We start from the raw sequence: 19,503 nt of genomic DNA, 5'->3' as shown, positions 1-19,503 counted from the left end.
CCTGTGTGTAGGGAGCAGTGGTGTTGCACAGAACACAAGGGCCACTTCAGCCTCAGGGCTCTGGGAATGCTGAAGGAACTTGGTACTTGGGGGAAGGCACTCCAATGTGTGCCCTGCGGTTGGGCGAGTGCATGCCCTGTGCCATTGAGTTACAAGTCATGGATCCTGCTGAGTGTAGAATAAAATCCAACTGCCACTGCCATGTCTATGAGGAGCTGGAAGTATCTCCTCTCACATGGCACCTTTCCAGACCAGAGCTGGGTTGTGGCACTTGTGAGGCTGTAGAGTTCCTGGGCCTCAGGAAAACTGTGCTCGAGGAACACAAGGCAGCACAGAACAATGTTGCATATTTGGGCACCAGTCACTGTCCTGGGCCTGCCTTCACCCAAGGGGGTGGTTGGTTCACAGGGACAGGGGACTCCAGTGTGTGGCCTGCTGTAGCTGATACCAATACTAACTTGTGAACACCTCAGCCCTACACATGGAGGCAAGAGGTGGGCCATGCCAGATGCTGTGCTGAAGGGTGATAGCGCTGCACAGGGAAGCTGTCCCTGCTGCCCACGCCCAGGCGTGCTGGCCATGACCCCTAGAGTGGCTGATGGAGAGAAGGAGCAGGCAGAGCAGGGACTGTGGGCCATCCCCAAGGCTATTTGCCCCTTCCCAATTCCTGCCATCCTTTGGCAACATTGTCTTCTGAGCCTCCTTGCCCAGCACAGCTCCAGCCAAAGCAAGAGCAGCACTCTTCCCTAAGAGCTTGTGGGACTGCTGACCTCCTCGGGACTACCCACACGCCCAAAGTTCCTCTCTGGAGGACAGCAGTTGTCAGGATTCCTGTTCACATGACATGCTCCAGGGCCAAGGGAGTATTTGTGAGCAGAGTTGCAGCAAGGCAAGGCGTGATGTGGAGTAACTAGGGATGCCTTCCTTGGTGGATGAAAAGCTGGACATGAGCCAGCAATGTGCACCTGCAGCCCAGAAGGCCAACCGTACCCTGGGCTGCATCAAAAGAAGCGTGGCCAGCAAGTCAAGGGAAGTAATTCTGCCCCTTTACTCTGCCCTGGTGAGACCCCACCTGGAGTACTGAGTCCAGCTCTGGAGTCCTCAGCACAGGAAAGACATGGACCTGTTGCAGCTAGTCCAGAGGAGGGCCATGACAATTATTAGAGGGATGGAACACCTCTCCTATGAAGAAAGGCTGAGAGACTTGGGGTTGTTCAGCCTGGAGAAAAGCAGACTCCGGGGACACCTTATTGCAGCCTTTCAGTACTTAGAGGGAGCTTATAAGGAAGATGGGGACAAACTTTTTAGCAGTGTCTGTTCCAATAGGACAAGGGCTAATGGTTTTAAACTAAAAGAAGGTAGATTCAGACTAGGTATAAGGAAGACATTTTTTACAATGAGAGTGGTAAAATAGTGGAACAGGTTGCCCAGAGAGATGGCAGATTTCCCATCCCTGGGAAAATTCAAGTTCAGGTTCGCTCTGAGCAAACTAATCTAGTTGAAGATGTCCCTGCTCATTGCAGGGGGGTTGGACTAGATGACCTTTAAAGGTCCCTTCCAACCCGAACTATTCTATGATTCTATGATTCCTCAGCTTCAAGAGGCAGTGCCTGAAAGAGAACTCGTTGCACTGTGTCTCACCCTCCCATGCCTCTAAGAGTGATGAAGGGTCCCCTGGTGCTCCCACCTATTTGCCCCCCAGAGCAACATCTCCCTCTTTCAGCAGTCAGTGTGCAGATGGAAAGACCACCTAAGGGACACAGGTAGGGTTGCAGCAATTTTTTAATGACTCTAAAGAGGGAAATGAGGTCAGTCCAAGGGGAGGCCCCCCAGTGCAGGAAGGAGCAGGAGCAGCCAAGAATCTGTTCCCCTTTTCCTGTGGCAGAGTTGCCGCCGGCCATCTGTTGACCTGCCCGGCAAAGAGAGAGAGCCTAGCAGGTCACTCCAGGCTGGTTTCTGGGGTCCTCAGAGCAGGCTTTGAGGGGAGCACAAGACAACAAAGGAAAGAGAGAAAAGGGCTGAATGGAAGAGAGGAAAGGTAGACATTGGCCATGTTTTCAGAGAGCCCAGGCTGGTCCTTTCCATGCTACCCTTGCAGGGCAAGCCAGAGGTGACCAGCTAGTCTGAAAACAACAGCATGAATTTTGATCCTCCGTCCAGCAGCATCTTCTGGGTTCCTAGGAGTCCTTATCGGAGGCTGTTGCCAGCATCTTTAGCAGGGGGGGCACCTTCTGCCACAGTAGCGGCTGGTGATGCAGGAGAGGTCACAGCACCCAGAGTTGATTGGCACCCCGTCACAGCTGAGGATGCTGCCAACAGCAGCGGAGGTGGAGGAGCCCACAACGGTGTTCTGCGGGAAGGAGCTGAGGATGGGGCCGGGCAGGGTCACCACCACGGGAGAGGGCTGGATGACGACGGTGGAGTTCTGGCACTGCCTGACACAGGGCTCATTGCAGCTGTTGGCCAGCGGGGTCGGGCCACAGGGCTGGCAGGGCTGGCACTGGTCACAGCAGGACATGTCTTGGGGCTGGAGGTGCACCTGGGAGAGCGGGCAGGGAGGAAGCAAAACATGGGGAGGCGTGAGGAGCATTCTGTCACCACACCACGAGGGAGCCCATGAAGATGCAGGGCCGGGAGATGGAGGCTGTGCAGAGATGTCTGAGGGCTTCTTGGCCTCGTCCTGCCAGGGCCCAGAAAGAGCCACGAGCTCCCATGCGGCTACTGCCTAGCCCTGAGTCCAGAAGGCACCCGAGTACAGTCTCAGCCTCCCTCCATGTCTAACCTTCTCCCCGCTTCCCTCTCCCATGACAAGCAGCCCCATGATGTGGCATAGAACCAAGCTGGTGTCAGCTGAGAGGCCCATTGAGGTGAGACCTGCCTTTAGAGAAAGCAGAGAAGGAGAAGGGGGTTGAGACTCACCTGACTCCCAAGGAGATGGAGGCAAGAGAAGTGGATGAGAGAGTGAGGAGCTGGGCTGGCTTTTATCATGGACCTTTGCTGCCCCAGGCTGCCAGAGGCATCCCTTGCAGAGGTGATTATTTTCTGACAAGCTCATCTTGAATGCAAAACGTCTCACCTAATGCTATAGGCCGTGTTTTGGCTCCCTGAATTGCTGTCGTTTCATTTCCTGCTTTATGCCAGGCACATTCCCCAGTGACGGCATCTTTTGTGTGACAGGATGAGAGGCCCAAGCATTTCCGGAGCAAAACACGTCAGCGTGGGCAGAGGACTCAGCTCACATGCTGGAGGAGTCCAGTAAAGGACACTCAAGGTAGACTAAACAGCTGGCTTAGACAACGCACATACACACACACACACATCCAGACCTCTAGTCATCTAGAGCGAATTGAGAAGGCTCAAGGCACCCCAAGAGAGGCTGTCTACACTATCCAGGGCCACCGCACAAGTCTTGGACTTGACAGAGTCAGGGGGAAGACTGATCTGCAGTCGGTGAGAGTGGGAGGTGCAGCTGATGAGAGTAATGGGCCCAGCTTGAAACCATTTCACTCCCACAAAAGCCCTTTCCCTGCGATCTGCCTGTCCCTGAGTAGCGTGGACGTGGCTATGGGGTTTAGCCATGGGATGGAGGTGCTTGTAGGCTCTGGTAGGACAGCCTGTGGGTTCACTTCTGATCGCATGATGAAGCAAGCCATGCGCACGTGACCAGGTGTGCAGGCCTTGCTGTGAGCTTATGCTAGCTGGGCAGTTCAGAGGCCACGACCGGTCAGTTACAGGATCAGTGTCTCCAGAAAGATGACGTGTCTCGCTTACCATGGACGTCTGCTTTGGGATGGCATAAGTCCCGTGTGTGAGCTGGTGTCTCTTCAGGGACTGTGGGAAGAGTCTGTAGAATCTTTTAGAGCAGGCCCAGAGGAGGGCCATGAAAATGGTCAGAGGGATGGAACACCTCTCCTATGAGGGAAAGCTGAGAGAAGTGCAGTTGTTCAGCCTGGAGAGGAGAAGGCTCTGGGGAGACCTTCTTGCGGCCTTTCGATACTTCAAGGAGACTTATAAGGAAGAGAGAGAAAGACTGTTTACCAGGGCCTGTAGTGACAAGATAAGGGGCAATGGCTTTAAACTGAAAGAGGGTAGGTTTAGATTGGACATAAGGAAGAAGTTTTTTCCCCCAGTGTTAAATGCTGCCTGTGACATCATATGGTATGGAATATCCCTTGGGTCAGTTGGGGTCAGCTGTCCCAGCTGTGTCCTCTCCCAACTTCTTGTGCACCCCCAGCCTCCTCACCGGACGGGTGGTGTGAGAGGCAGAAAGGCCTTGATGCTGTGTAAGCACTACTCAGCAATAATGAAAACATCCCTGAATTATCAACACTGTTTTCAGCACAAATCCAAAGCATAGCCCCATACCAGCTACTACGAAGAAAATTAACTCTGTCCAGGCCAAAACCAGCACAGCCTGCTCCACCCCTCCTGCTCAAGAAGAGGAGGCAGATGACGCCACCTTCAGGCAGTTGGGGAAAGCCTCACCATCCTAGGCCCTGGGAACCACGGCTGGGTTTTAGCACCTCAGCATCTGCCTCAGGGGCAAAATGGCCGGGCACAAGCAAACCAGGAAAGGTCCTGCTCCTCCACACAGCTGTACACACACAAAAGCACACCCATACACACAACTGTGCCCACACAGTGATGTACATGCAGACCAGCCACACACATTCATGCTCTCCCGCCTCCACCCTGCAAAGAAGTCCCATATTACAAGGAAAAGAAAAAAAATCCTCCAGTGCTAGAAGGTCCCACCTGACCTTGGTGATCTCCTCAAGGGTCTGGGACCAGCCCCTGCCCTTGCAAAGGGAGCGGTGCCACAGGGACACACTCATGTGGCAGCAGAAGGGTGTGTGTCTGGGACAAGGCAGACTCCCCTCTGGCTACAGACACTGAGGCTGGGACATCAGAAGTGACGTAGTAGGGAACCTGTCTCTAGACTCACTTTAAGGTAAATGCCCTCTCTTCCAAAGGCAGAGAAGTGCAGACGCAACCTTAAATTACAGAGCAGCTGAAAAAAACGGTTTAGCTGCCCTGTGATTTTCCATGCATTCATTTTCTTTTTTCCCCAGTTGGAATTGATGTGCTGGCCTTGTTTCTGCTTGTCTTTTGCATGCAGGTGCAGGTGGTGTAGTTGCCTGTAGTGAGAGGGAGCTGCCTGCAGCCTCCCCTGTTAACCTTGAGCTGGCTGAGTTTATCTTGCAGCCAAGATATGCAAAAGACCTTCTGCCCGTAATAATACAAGAGTCATGACGGTGTATTTGCTTTACCTGGCAAGCTTTCGGTACTGAAGGGCTGCACGGATGGCTTCTGTGAGAAGATGGCAGAAAGAGCCAGTAACAGGCGCCTCCAGGATGGACCTGCTGCTGGCCAAAGCTGAGCCCGTCAGCAACGTTGGTAGTGCCTCTGTGATAACATATTTAAGAAAGGGGAAAAAACAGTGTGCAGCAGCCAGAGGAGAAGAGTGAGAAAAGTGACAGCAACAACTCTGCAGACACCAAGATCAGTGAAGAAGGAGGGGGAGGAGTTGCTGCAGGAGCCACAGCAGAGATACCCCTGCAGCCCTGGAGAAGACAATGGTGACACAGCTTGTCCCCTGGCAACCCATGGAGGACCACGACGGAGCGGATATCCACTCTGCAGCCCACAGAGAACCTCATAGCAAAGCAGGTGGAGATGGCCTGAAGGAAGTTGCAGCCTGTGGAGAACCCACACTGGAGCAGGCTCCTGGTAGAAACTGTGGCCCATGGAGAGGAGCCCACACAGGAGTAGGTTTTCTAGCAGGACGTGTGGCCCCACGGGCGACCCACACTGGAGACGCCCATTCCTGAAGGACTGCAGCCCATGGAAAGGACCCATGCTGGAGCAGTTCATGAAGAATGGCACCCATGGGAAGGCCCCATGTTGGAGAATTTTGTGAAGGACTGTGTCTTGTGGGTGGGACCCCAGCCTGGAGCAGGGGAAGGGCATGAGGAGGTGGGAGCGGCAGAGATGAAGCAGTATGAACCCCCATGCCCCATCACCCAGTGCTGTTTGGGGGGAGGAAGTAGAAGAGTTAGGTAGGAGTGAAGTTGAGCCTGGCCAGAAGGGAGGGGTGGGGGCAATTTGCTTCTAGTTTTGTTTCATTTTTCACTATCGTACTCTATTGCAGTTAATTGGCAATAAATCAAATTGATTTCCCCAAGTCCAGTCTGGTTTTCCTATGACAGCAATTGGTAAGTAATCTCCCTGTCCTTATCTTGACCCACATGCTTTTCATTGTAATTTTCACCCCCTGTCCTGTTGATGGAGGGGAGTGATAGAGCGGCTTGGTGGGCACCTGGCAACCAGCCAAGGTCAATCTGCCTCAGACAAAAGCAAAGAGAGGAAGCATAGAAGAGCAGTGATGTTATGGCTGGAAGTACCAGAGATGACCTGTCCCCCTTGTCCCATGCCCTGTAAAACAACGGGGGCAGAGAGATCACTAAACAGCCCAGTTCCTTGTGTGGTGTAGAAGAGAAGGAGGAGCTTTGGTGTGGCTGGAGGGCAGGGGCATCCAGCACTTCATGCTTGAGGCTGCATGGCATGCGGTGAGGGGAAGCAGTCATGTGAGGCTCCATCCACATAATGGTTCTGCATGAGATAAAAGAAAGGAAGGATTTTCATGGACACCTTGGAAGGTGGGTAGCAGCTATGGGCCATCCCAAGGGCTGTTCCCTTCTTTAGCCCTCTTCCCATTCCGCAAAGCAAATCATCTTCCGGAAGTCAACACCACCCCCTATGAAACCAGTGCAGCTCCAACCATAGCAAGAGGAACACTCTTCCTCAAGAGGTCATGTGGCTGCTGACCCCTGAGGGCCTCCTGCCTTTCTGGATGTTTGTGGACAGCAGGGCAAGGCCTGATCATCACAGGCAGCAGAGCAGCCAGGGATGACTTCCCCAGCTCCATGAGAGAGTGCCCCAAAGAGGATCCACTGCAGGGTGTGGAGCCTCTCATTCCTCTCTGGATGGAGAAGAGTCTCCTTGTGCCCTCACCTCCCTGCATCCACCCCACAGCAACATCCTTCTGCTTTGGCTGCTGGCAAGTGTCCACAGGGGAAAGGACCACAGGGAGGCAAGGCTTGAATGCAGCAGAGCTTTAATGAGTCAAAAGAGGGCAACGAGTTCACTCCAAGTGGAGGACAGAAGTGCAGGGAGTGCTGGGGACAGCCGAAAGTCTGGAGTCCTTGGCCATGGGGAAGTTCCTGCATCATGCCTGCCCCGTGGAGGGAGAGGAGACAGATGGTCTCTACCAGGCTGGTGTTTGGGAGACGGTGTGGGCAAGGCGATAGGCAGCCACAAAGAAAAGGGAAAGAAAGGCAAAACCATTCAGGTACACTGAAAACAGCATCCAACAGAGGGTTCCTCTGCCCAGCACCATGTTCTGAGTTCCTCAAGGTGTCACCCTGGGGCTTTTGCAGCATCTTTATCTGGAGATGGGGCACCTCCTGCCTAGTAGCGTCTGGAAATGCCAGAGAGGTCACAGCACCCAGAGTTGATTGGCACTCCATCACAGCTGAGGATCCTGCCAACAGCAGCGGAGGTGGAGGAGCCCACAACGGTGTTCTGCGGGAAGGAGCTGAGGATGGGGCCGGGCAGGGTCACCACCACAGCCGGGGGCTCAATGGCAATGGTGGAGTTCTGGCACTGCCTGACACAGGGCTCGTTGCAGCTGTTGGCCAGCGGGGTCGGGCCACAGGGCCGGCATGGCAGGCACTGGTTGTAGCAGGACATGTCGTGGGGCTGGAGGTGCACCTGGGAGAGAAGCAGGGAAGAAGTAGAGCACAAGGGTGACTGAGGAGCAGCCTGGTTACCCTGTCACAAAGGAGCCAAGGCCAATAATGAGTGGGGAGCAGAGGCTCGGCCCGAAGACATGCAGTCTTCATTGCCCTACAAAGAACTGCCTGACCCAGGGAGACTCTCTCCTAATTCATAAACCAAAGCGCCCCTCGACCACATCCCAGCCTCTCTCCAAGCATTCCTTCTCCCTGCTTCCCCCTCTCAGGACAAGAAGATCCAAACCCCAGCACAGGCCAGAGCCAGTATCAACGGAGAGGTCCATCGAGGAGAGATCTCGCTTTGGAAGAGAAGGAGAAGGGGCTTCAGACTCACCTGGTTCCCAAGGAGAAGGAGGCAAGAGGAGTGGATGAGAGAGCAGGGACTTGGGCTGCCTTTTATACCTGCCCTTCATTGCTGCAGGACCAGAGGCAGAGGTAACAATTTTCGGACAAGCTCATCTTCAATGCAAACCGTCGCAGCTAATGATATGGGCTGTGCTTTGGTTTCCTGCACTGCTGCCTTTTCATTTCCAGATCTGTTCCATGCCCATTCCCCAAAGAAGGCTTCTTCTGAGCAGCGGGATGAAAGGCCCAGGATTTCTCGGGCAGGAATGCAGCAGTGCAGGCAGAAGACACAGCTCAAGTGCTGGACAGGTCCAGAGCAGACAAGTGACATCAGCCTGGCTCACCCTGTTGGGGCTGTTTGAAGTGTCATTCTCAGGAAGCAGCTCCAGCAATGCTCAGCTGGATGTCATGGGCTCCCGTGCATGAGGACGTGCCATGTCCTGGTCTTTCCTTCCCTCCTCAGCTCAACCTGATGGTCCATTCTTGTTCTTGCCTCCCCAGGTGTGTGCGTTGTGCTCCTAGGTTTTGACCCCCTCCTGCCTAACACTGCCCAGTCCCCAGGGGTCCTCAGCACGGTCCATGGTTCATGGTGTTCTTGTGTGTGTTCTTGTCTTGCCTGTACTTGTAAGCAACCAGGTTTGTGTGGATGCACGTGGAAGCACCTATATGTGTATAATCCCAAGCTGGGGGGCATGAGCCCATGTCTGTGTGTCCTTGTGTGTCCCTCATCACAAGGGAATATGCTGCTCATGGCAGGGACACTCTCCACTGCTCTCTCCAAGAGCACCGCAGAGCAGCAGGTTCCCAGGGTCAGAAGGAGCCTGAGTGCAGCTGAGTGGTGATGGCACCAGACTGCTAGAGAACTGTCCAGGCAAGAGGCACTGAAATGCAGCCAGTGTCTCCTGACCCCTCCTTTCCCTGCCCCTCCAAAGCTCACACTCCACTGCTGCTCATTTCAGGCCCCAACAAGGATGGTTTCACACCAGTTCTGATCCACAGTTTAATTCAGTGGAAAAAATATTGGGAATACCTCAGCATGGCTGGCAGTCTTCCCTGCTTCTCTTTCCAGTCCAGGACACGGCGGGTCTCCCCAGTGCAAGATGGCTCAAAAGGATGGGGATTGCTTTCTGGGGAAGGAGAAGCTGAGGAATCCTGCTGACCTTGCGCTGGCCATCCCTGAGTGGATCTGCTTCCAGTGCAGGGTCAGTGGTGCCTGGGGCCGTGCACAACCTCTCTCATGTCCGTGTCAAGGCCAAATGTACTTGTGCAGTTCATTGGCCTGGTGCTCTGTCAGGCAGGGACTGAGACCTGGGATCAAACAAGTACTGAATGAAAGGAACACGGATCCTGATCTCACTGTGCTGTGAGTGGAAGGCCAGACCCTGTGGCCTGCACAGGAAAGGCAAAGAACTGGTGACTGCTTGGGACTTCAGCCCACAAGGACCTTCCTGCCCCACATTGGAATCTCAGTCTGAGAGCCCAGCAACTGCCCCTGGGAGGGAAGGGGCATTGGATTCGAGACCGCATCGCCCAAAGCCAGCTGCTGTCCCACAGGGGTGTCCAGAACAGACCCTCTTTCTGACAAGGGCCGTGCACAGCGGGTAAATTTTCTGAGCCCATCTCCCTGCCTGAATGGCTGTCAGCCTGAGGCCAGGACCATCTTGGACTCAGTGCAGTCAAGTGCAGTACTTTCCCCCTTCCCTTTAGTGACCTCGGTGAGATCAGTGCCAGGCAGCTCTGCTGGGAGAGCTCAGCCAGGGCTGATTCCCCTCCTTGTGGGTCTGCTTTTGAGCTGAGGCTCTACTGCATCTGAGCGCCAGACTCATTGCTTCCTCGTCAGGTAACAGGCACTGTGGAAAAAGGGAAGGGCAGGGGAGGTGTGTACCTAGAGTTTAGCAAGACCTTTGACAGCCTCTCCCATACTTCCTTGATGACCAAATTGCAGACGCATGGGTTCAGTTAGAGGATGACAAGGTGGGTGGGAAAATGGCTGTTACTGCCAGGCTGAGAGAGTTGTGACCATGGTGCAAAGCCCAGCTGGCCACCACTTATGGATGGGCTGTAGTAGTCGGGATCAGTAGCAGGACCAATACTCTTTAACGTTGTCAGGAATGTCATGAGTGGGAACTCCCAGCAAGTCTGCGGATAACACCCAGCAAGGGGAATGGGCCGTAACTGTCAGACACGGCTCCTGTTTAGAGGACCAGGACAGGCTGGAGAAATGGGCTGACTGGAACTTCATGAAGGCCAGACAGAGCAAGGGCAAGATTTTGCATCTGAGGGAGAAACCAGCCTAGGCAGTCATGCAGGCTGGGAAGTGTTCAAGGCTGGACTGAACGTGACCCCGAGCAACCTGATCTAACATGAACTGTTCGAAGCCAGAGCTGATCCGTATGACCTCTGCAGGTCCCTTCCGACCTGCGTTCTGACTCAGTGATTCCCCCTCTCCCCTGCCCTGAGCCCTGCACTGCCATGGGCACATGTGTCCTCCGAGCCCCTTGGCCACAGCACAACTTTCAGGCCCTGTGCCGCGAGTGCAGAGAGGCAGCTGAAGGGAGGGAGGCTCTCAGCCTCCTCCCTGCCATCCGCAGGAAACCAGTGGCTGCTGCTGGCAGCCCCTGAGCTCGGAGACAGCTCTGGGAAGCTGGTCCATCTCCCGCGTCAGGGCCCTGCTGCTGTGCCCGGCTGCTGCTGTGCCAGGCTGCTGCTGGCGCTGCGCAGGCTGCTTCTTGCTGGGGAGGTGTCCTTGCCGGAGGAGCGGGAGAGGGCATTGCCCAGGAGACAAAGCGGTGCCCGTGCAGAGCCCCTGCGCCCTCGCAGCCCGGGCGAGACCCCGAGCGGCGCCGGCGCAGGGCTCAGCCCCGGGGCGGAGCTGGCGGAGGCGGCGGAGAGGAGGCGCCGCGGCCGGAGCAGAGAGCCGGGGCTGGCGGGGGGCAGCGAGGCGCGGGCGGCGGAGCGGCGGGATGCGGCGGTGCCGGGGCGCGGCGCTGGCGGCGCTGGCCGCGGTGCTCCTGGGTGCGCGGGGCTGGCGGCGGTGGACGGGGCCGGGGGCTGTGCCCGGGCTGTTCCTCTCCTTCTTCAGCGTGTCTTTCCCCCTCCCTGCCGCTCTGCCATGCCTCGTCCCCCTTCCAAACCCTCCGAGTCCTCGCTTCCTCTTCTCCCTATTTCGCCATCACCTCTGCTGCTACAAGCCTGCTTGCATCTACGCCTGCCTTTCCAGGCACCTGCTCTTTCCCCCGTGCATTTGGCAGGTCTTACTGCCCTGACTGTAGCCCTCTGCCCTTCACTGGAACAACCCATCTCCCCGTCTACTCTTCCTCTCCCCATCCATCCATCCATCCATCCACCCGCCCAGCTTTGACCAATCTCTCCATGCACCTAGCATCCTTAAGCCGTCTTCCTACCCCGAGACCCCTCTCTCATCTCTCCCTTTCCTTCATGTCTGTAGGCACAAGTTTGTTTTCCTGCACCACACTGTTATTGCGTACATCCTCTCTTCCTCTTTGCATTCAGCTTTATTCTTCTTCTGAATTCAACCCTTCATCCTTTGATGCAACACACACAACTCTCTTGTCTCCTCGCTCTCTCGCCATCCATCCATCCATCCTTCCATCCCTGCACCCGACTTTCATTCTAACTCTGCATGCATCAATTTCACATTCCCTCCCAGACCTCTCCCCTTGCTCCACACACCTGCCCCAGGACCACTCTCCATCCCTGTTGATGGGCACATGTCGCCATCCGTTCCAGTCCAGCTCTGTCTCACTGCCACTGTTCCTGACAGTTTCTCTGGGAAAAGAGCCACCAGAGCTGAGCGATCTTTGGTGATCTTTGGTCTTTCCTTCTCCTTTCTCGGCAGTGGCTGTGGCCAGAGCCCAGGTGCAGCAGGAGGCGTCGGCGGAGACCACCGAGGGCACCAGCATCAGCATCAACTGCTCACACCCCAACAAACAGTTCACCGAGTCCATCCACTGGTACCGTCAGCTCCCGGGCCAAGGCCCCGCATTCCTCGTGAACACTCTTAAAGACTCCAAAGAGCTGCCGGACCCGCCGGGGCGGCTGTCGGTGGCGGCAGACCGCCGGTCCAGCGCCCTGTGGCTCGCCCGGCCCCGGCGCGGGGACGCGGCCGTGTATTACTGCGTCCTGAGAGACACGGGGAGAGGAGCCGGGGCTGCGGCCGGGCACGAACCGCCGCGGGCGGGGCCGGGCCTGCGGGGCGGGGCGGGGGGGGACAGCCCCAGGCGGGGCCGCCAGGGGGCGCTGCCTCCCCGCCCGGCTCCTCCCGGACCCGCCCTGCTCTGCCCGGCCCCGCCCGCCCCCGCCCAGCCCCGCCCATCGGGCCGCGGGGCCGTTCCCCTGCCCGACCGGCACCGGCACCGGCACCTGCACCCCCACTCTCCCACCGGGACGCAGACAGACATCCCCCGCGGGTGGTGAGACACTGCAATGGGTCGCACACAGAAGCTGTGGATGCCCCGTCATTGGAAGTGTTCGTGGTCAGGCTGGACGGGGCTTTGAGCAACCGGATCGAGTGAGAGATGTCCCTGCCCTGGCGGGAGGGTCGGCCTAGATGGTCTTGCAAGGTCCCTTCCAACCCAACCGATTGTAGGCGTCTCTGGCAGCCCGAGACATGCCCGCCAGGGCGGCGCTGCTGCTCTGCTCACCGAGGCCACCTTGCCCCAACCGGCCCCTCTTGGCCATGGGCCCCGGGAAGCTTCCCCTGCCACCAGGCATTGTCATCAGCATCAGCACTGCCACTGGCATCAAGTATCGCCATCGCAATCGGCATCCAGCTTCTTATAGAATCATAGAATCATAGAATCATTTAGGTTGGAAAAGACCTTCAAGATCATTGAGTCCAACCATTAACCATGCCCACTAAACCATGTCCTGAAGTACCCTGTCCACTCGCTTTTTTAATATCTCCAGGGATGGTGACTCAACCCCCTCCCTGGGCAGCACATTCTTCCGAGCTTCTCCATTGTTTCCCACCACGGGATCTTTTCCGGTCCTCGGAAGCCATCCTGCAGAGTCAGGAGTTTGAGCCCAACACAGGCACGAGACAATGACGTAGGGGTGTCTGAAACCCTCAGGCTTTCTCCACAGGTCCCAGACCATGAGGCTGTTGTAGAGGATTTGGCTCCACACCAAATGCAGAGCCTTTTGGTGTGCAGGTGAAGTCCCAGAGATGGGATGAAAGCTTGGACATGCCTGGTGTCCGAGACACATTGCGGGCTCATGTCTCAGAGGCAGTCAGAAAGAGAATTGCTACGTTTCCCAAAGGGGTCGAAGGTCTGGGGTTTGCTGAAGCTGAAAGCCGTCCACTGACCAGAAAGGTTTCTGTACAGCTGGTCCCCAGGGAAGCCTGCATGGCTCCAGTAGCTCACTCAGCTGTTCAAGGTCCATGCTCCTGGTCTGCAGAAGCAGAGAGGAAAACCTGGTTTCTGCAGGGGCAGAGGCTTCTGTCCTGAACTGCTAAAGGATGCCGTCTCCAGGCATTCCTTGGATGGGCTTCCAACAGGCCAGGTTGCATGCTTGCCTCAGTGGTGGTGTCTGGGAGCCCAGGGCAGCACAAGCAGCTGTGCCCTTGTAGGAAATCAGACCAACTGCACTCTGAGATGTCTTTTTAAAAGGGTAGCCAGCCAGGGAAGTGATCCTTCTCCTCTGTCACTCATGAGACCATGCCTGGGGTCTTTTTATTTCTCACTTTTTTTTGAGCCGAAAATTCTCAAGTACTGGAATGCACTCTTCACAACTATTTTACAGGCTCTGGCCTTGGAAATTTTCCAGGCATGACAGGCACAGCCCTGAGCAGCCTGATCTAATGAGACCTGCTCTGAGCAGGGACTTGGAGGGGGTGACCTGCAGAGGACCTCTCCAACCTAAATTGTGCTATGGTCAGAGTAAAAATAGTGTGGCTACAAGGCTTTGTTAAAGGCTACAAGGAAGGAGAGGTCAAATGCAGATCCTACTTGTTTTGAGGAAACCGAGAATGGAAGGGTTATGGTCAAGTGAAAGGACTGTTTATTTGCATTTGAGTGGGGTTTTTTTCCCCAACAAGCTTTTCAGAAGCTGATTTATGAGCTTTATGAGATGGGATGGGCAGTGTGGCTGGAAATGTCGTTTGCTGGTTCCTGAGATATCTTCTCCTGAAGAGAGGGAGAAAGTCCACAGTGCCTGGAGGGGCTGAGTGGGACAGTTGGTGTCTGCAGGGTTTGGGGTTGTTGACCATTGTGTTTGTGAGAGCTGCAGCCTTGGGGTGTGCTGAGAGGAGCTTGGGGCACCATGCAGGAGCCAGGAGAGGCCAACTCGACCGTGGTCTTGAGGTTGGTGAAACAGGAGGCACGAGGCATCAAGGAAAGAGGGACTCCCAAGATGTTGCACAGGAGGATGTGCCAGTGAGCTTGGTCACCAGGTGCATGTCTGTCCCCCCTTAACTCCACACCTTGGAAAAGCAAAGGTGGTGTCTGCAGGAGCAGCACGTGTCACTGCTGGAGGAGGGAGGACCACAGCATGGGCAATTCAAGCATGCTAAGGAGAAGCATTTTGTCTTCCCTGTTTCACTCTTTGTTGCCCTTGCCGAGTCATTTCCGGCAGCTGTGCTCTCTCAGGGCTCTTGGTGGGGACGTGTGGCTTTTCTGAGTCTCTCTCACACATGCAGGAGGATTGGTCTCAGCATGCACCTCGGGTATCTCATCCTCGCTGCTTTCCTGAGGCAACTACTAGGTAAGCACTGCCTTTGACTGGAAGCTTGATTCCTCTTCCCCCCAGGAGAGCCTCACCCCCTCAACAGTTCTCTGCAGGGAGCTGCTCTTGAAGTAAGGGCAAATGTTGGGAAACATCAGATCACACGGGTGGTTTTGCACCTGCTTTCTCAAGATGCATTTACCAATGGGAAAGAAAAATGAGACCAAGAAGCGTCTCCTCTCCTGATCATCTTAGATCCCTGCCCTTCCTTTTCTCTTGCCAACCATCCACCTCTCTCGGCCTCTCTCTGCAGATCTGTCTGGGCCCAGCGTTTCACAGACATATGACTGCAGAAGCTCTTTTCTATCTCAGCAGTACCTATTTTCTGACACACAGCACTTTTGAAAGGTGATGCAGGGACATGAAAGCTCTCTCATCCCACTCTCATTCTTAGGGTGTCCCAGGATCTCTCCTGGCCCGCACATGTCATGCAGCATGCCCTGGCTATCCATTCCTCCTGCGTGATTGCAATGCCAGGACTTCCTTTTCCCTCCCCTCCCTTACCCCTGGAGCCTTTTGAGAGCACAGGGAATGGGGAGCAGGATGAAACTTCTCACAGCAGTTCCTGTGTCCCTCACCCTACTGGAGGTGTCCTGGAGCCAGGACAGGAAGGCCAGGCACTACAGGCTCTTCCCTGGAGCCTCCAGGCAGTAGGCGATTGAGGATGGAAGACCTGGGTGAAAGCACAACTCCCTCTCCGGGGGTATCCCTGTGGGAGGTTATTGGCATTACAGTGCTCTGGGATCCATGCTGAGCTGAGGTCTCAGACCTCCTGCCCAATGACACTCACCACCTTGCTGTTCCCACCCATGGGGGTCTTGCTGCAGAGCAAGACACAGGGAACTTTCTCCTCTGGCACTTTGCATCCCCTCTTGTTTTGCATCTTGGAGCCTTTCCCTGCACAGCTGCTGACCCTTGCTTTCTTCCAGGCACCATGGGGCAGACCACCGTCACCCAGCAAGAAGGACAAGTCACAGTCAAGGAGAGAGACACCTTCCAGACCACCTGCACCTACCAGGTCACCAGCTTTTATGGATTGCTCTGGTACCAGCAGAGGAAAGGCCAAGCCCCACAGCTTATCTCAAATCAGGCAGCAGCTGGCCCCAGGCGGAGTGGCCGTCTCACCACTGTGCTGAACACCACGGGGAAAAACAGCCTTCTCCGGCTGGAGGAAGTCGAGGTCTCTGACGCTGCCTTGTACCTCTGTGCGGTGCAAGACACCCTGGTGCAGGAAGCTTCCTTGGCTGTGCAACAAGCCAGGGGAGAGAGGGCATTGGTTTGTGTGAGGCTGAGCTTGGGGGAAGGGGCTCTCAGCTCTCCCCTGGCAGTGATGCTTGCCCTGTACACCCAGAGCTCTGCAGGTCAAAATCCTCTTCCAGGAGAGGACAGTGTCAGTGGCTTGAGAGGAAGAAGAAGGTGGTGAACGCGTCTCAGGTTCCCTCGTTTTCACCACAGGCTATGTGGTTATTCTGCCCGTGGCTTTGGAGAAGTGATGGGCAATGTAGGAAGTTGGGACCACTTGTGCAATGGTTCCCTGCTGCTCTTCACTTTCTGGTTTTGTCTACTGCACATTGCTTCTTCAGGTATTCCTGCAAACCTGTTCCTTAGAGTATCTGCTCCGGGATGTGTCCCTCAGGGGTCAGAGTTCAAAGTAAGATGAAAAATGTAACTAACGTGCCACAGAACAACACTCCTTCCAGGAATTACATGCTTACAACAATTTTGGAAAATACTCAGAACTACTCTGTGGCTCCTCCAGTTGCTGCATGCCTCCGTGCTGTGATCCAGAGGACCTGCTGTCCCCCAGTGCACTCTGCCGGTCCTTGGAGGCCTCCTCATGCCCTGCCTCGTGGGCTTTCCCCAGCCTCGCCTCGTTTCTTCATCAGTGGGACCAGGCTGTACAACTCTGTACAAGAGCACAAAGGGGGAAGAGAGCCCCAAGCAGAGGTGGTCAACAGGCCGTGCCAGGAGAAGAGCCAGCTTTGCGGAAAGCTGCTTCTTGCTTGGCAGAAGGCCAGGCACCACAGAGCAGCCATGGGGGCTTGGGCACTGGCTGCTGTCCTTGGGCTCCTGTCTGGTGGGAGCTGGGGCTGTGTGAGAAGCATGAGGACCCTGGTGTGTGGCCTGTGTAACTGCTGGGCTGTGCAGGGCACTGTTTGGAGAGTGGAGGGTGTAGAGGGTGTGTAGGTAGAATTTCCTTCCGCACAGGTTGTCAGCTGTTGACCTCTCAGAGCCTCCAGCACCACCGGGCTCCTCACTGGGGGATAGCAGTGCTTGAGCTCCCCATCTGCAGGACCTGCTCTGAGGCCAAGGGGCCATACCTGAGCAGAGATGCCAGAAGGCAGGGCCTGATCTCCACTGGCTGTGGAGGAGCTGAGTATGTCTTCTTCAGCTTCAAGAGGCAGTGACTGCAAGGGACCCATTGCCCTGTCTCCCACCCTCCCCTTCCTCTGGAAATGATGAAAAGTTCACTTGCGTCCTCACCTTCTCCCCCCACAACCAAAGGCAATACCTTTTGTCCTTGGCACCACAAGACAATGTCCACCAAGAAAAGGATTACTTGGAGGCAGAGGCTGTGATGCAGAAAACTTTAATAACTCTGAAGAGGGAAGGGAGTTCAATTCTAGAGGAGGCTGACGGTGCAGGGAGAGCAATAGCAGCTGCTGAAAGCCTGCGCCCATTGCCCATGGTGGAGATCCTGCAGGACATCCGTTTGCTTGCACCGCAGAGAGAGCGGGGTCAGCAGATGCCCCAGGTTGGGTCTGGGGATCTTACGGCCCAGAAGAACAAAAGAAGACAAGAAAGAGATTGGAGGTAGTGGAAGGCAGGGGATTTAGACTTTGGCCATGTTTTCAGAGGGCCTCCGCTGCCCTCCTTTGGAAGGGCAGCACTGGATGTTCAGCCTCTCTGAAATGAGTGGCCAGGAGCTCCGTCCTCACTTCAGCATCAGCTGCTGGTTTTGGGGTGGTCCTTGTCCGGGCTGTCACCAGCGGCTTTAGCAGGGGGGGCACCTTCTGCCACAGTAGCGGCTGGTGATGCAGGAGAGGTCACAGCACCCAGAGTTGATGGGCACCCCATCACAGCTGAGGATGCTGCCAACGGCAGCGGAGGTGGAGGAGCCCACAACGGTGTTCTGCGGGAAGGAGCTGAGGATGGGGCCGGGCAGGGTCACCACCACGGGAGAGGGCTGGATGACAACGGTGGAGTTCTGGCACTGCCTGACACAGGGCTCATTGCAGCTGTTGGCCAGCGGAGTCGGGCCACAGGGCTGGCAGGGCTGGCACTGGTTGTAGCAGGACATATCTCAGGTCCAGAAGTTTAGCTGGGAGAGAGGGCAGAGAGGAATCACAGCACGGGTACATGCGAGAAGCCGTCTGCCATGAGTCCACCAGCAAAGTCAAAGGCACCTGCTGAGCTGGGAGGTAGAAGCTGGGCAGTGAGGCTAAAGGGTTTCTGAGCCCTATCCAGACACGGTACTGCCGAGTGTCACCAGGCCCAAAGGAGCTGCTGACTACCTCTTAAAAGAAGAGCCTTCTCAGCCAAGTCCCAGACACTCTCTGAGTGAGACCTTCACCTTTCTTCCCCCTCCCATGACAAGCAGCACCATGACCCAGCATAAGGTTTACGAGCATGCATCTGCAGGAGCAGAAAGTAACATGAGGAAAGGCCTTCAGACTCACCTGGTTCCCAAGGAGAAGGACGTGAGAGAGGTGGATGAGAGAGCAAGGAGCTGCGCTGGCTTTTATGGTGGCCCTGACCTGCCCCAGGCCCAGAGGGAGCTTCTACGGAAGTGACAATTTTCTAAGGTGCTCATGAAGAACGGAAAACATGCCAGCTAATGACATGGGCTGGGTGGTTGTTTTCCCGAATGACACCTTTTCATTTCCTGGCTTATGCCGTACCCATGCCCTCATGGAGGCTTCTTCTGAGTGCTGGGATTGAGAGGCCCCAGGATTTGCAGGACAGGAATGTGGCATTGCTGGCAGAAGACTCAGTTCGGGTGCCAGATAGGTGCAGTGCAGGCAAATGATGTTGGCCTGGGGCACGCTGGTGGGGTTGCCTGTGGCCACGTTGACAGGAATGGCCCAGCTGCTCCCAGCCCTGCAATCCCTGGCTGGTCACCCCAGGGCTTCCCTGTGTGAGGACGTGCCGTGTCTTTCCTTTTCCCTCCCTCCCTCCTTCCCGACTTGCTCCAATGTTCACTTGTGGTCAGCTTCCCAGGCAGGTGGGCTGCACTGCTGGGTTTCAACCCTCTTCCTCCTAAACCTGCCCTCTGGAGAAATTTGTTGACCTCTTTTGGCATCTTACTGTCAGGGGATTCCAGGGATCACAAGGGCCCTTAATGCAAACTGTTTTTCTGAGCATGCTGGGCCCGTGAACACATCTTCCACAAGGGTAGAAAATGACCACCTGGAAGGCACTTCTCGGTTACTGCAGCCCCCCCCAGGGCAAGAGGCGGTTGAACACAATGAGGTTGTTTCCCTGCAGAGGCTGCCTGCTGCACTCCCAGGTCCTGAAGGAGCATTTGAGAGTCCATTTTGGTCCCCACTCAGAAATGCAGCAGGAGTTGAAGGAGGCAGAAGTTCGCCCCATGGCTTCCATGGAGCATGTCAGG

General features: G+C 55.7%; 1 protein-coding gene, 2 pseudogenes and 1 gene segment (V, D, J or C); 1 reads left to right on the top strand and 3 right to left on the bottom strand.

Annotated features, from left to right (window-relative positions):
* Positions 1-1,770: 1,770 nt before the first annotated feature.
* On the bottom strand, positions 1,771-3,055 carry LOC142034999 (feather keratin Cos1-1/Cos1-3/Cos2-1-like; annotated as a pseudogene).
* A 3,323-nt stretch (positions 3,056-6,378) lies between these two features.
* Positions 6,379-11,923, bottom strand: LOC142034997 (feather keratin Cos2-3-like). The gene is made up of 3 exons (XM_075036835.1): positions 11,835-11,923; positions 7,015-7,773; positions 6,379-6,612 (listed from the first exon to the last, which is right to left on the bottom strand). The coding sequence occupies exons 1-2, from the start codon at positions 11,880-11,882 to the stop codon at positions 7,471-7,473; spliced, it is 351 nt and encodes a 116-aa protein (XP_074892936.1). The 5' UTR covers positions 11,883-11,923; the 3' UTR covers positions 6,379-6,612; positions 7,015-7,470.
* Positions 11,924-14,426: 2,503 nt separating this feature from the next.
* On the top strand, positions 14,427-16,381 carry LOC142034882 (T cell receptor alpha variable 1-1-like). The segment is given in 4 exon segments: positions 14,427-14,467; positions 14,803-14,867; positions 15,818-16,093; positions 16,344-16,381. Coding segments are annotated over 4 exon segments (420 nt in total).
* Positions 16,382-16,988: 607 nt separating this feature from the next.
* LOC142034591 (feather keratin Cos2-3-like) lies at positions 16,989-18,702 on the bottom strand (annotated as a pseudogene).
* Positions 18,703-19,503: the final 801 nt, after the last annotated feature.

Source organism: Buteo buteo, chromosome 9 (assembly GCF_964188355.1).
Source record: "Buteo buteo chromosome 9, bButBut1.hap1.1, whole genome shotgun sequence".
Taxonomy (NCBI): domain Eukaryota; kingdom Metazoa; phylum Chordata; class Aves; order Accipitriformes; family Accipitridae; genus Buteo; species Buteo buteo.
This window is presented reverse-complemented; position numbering and strand designations above follow the sequence as displayed.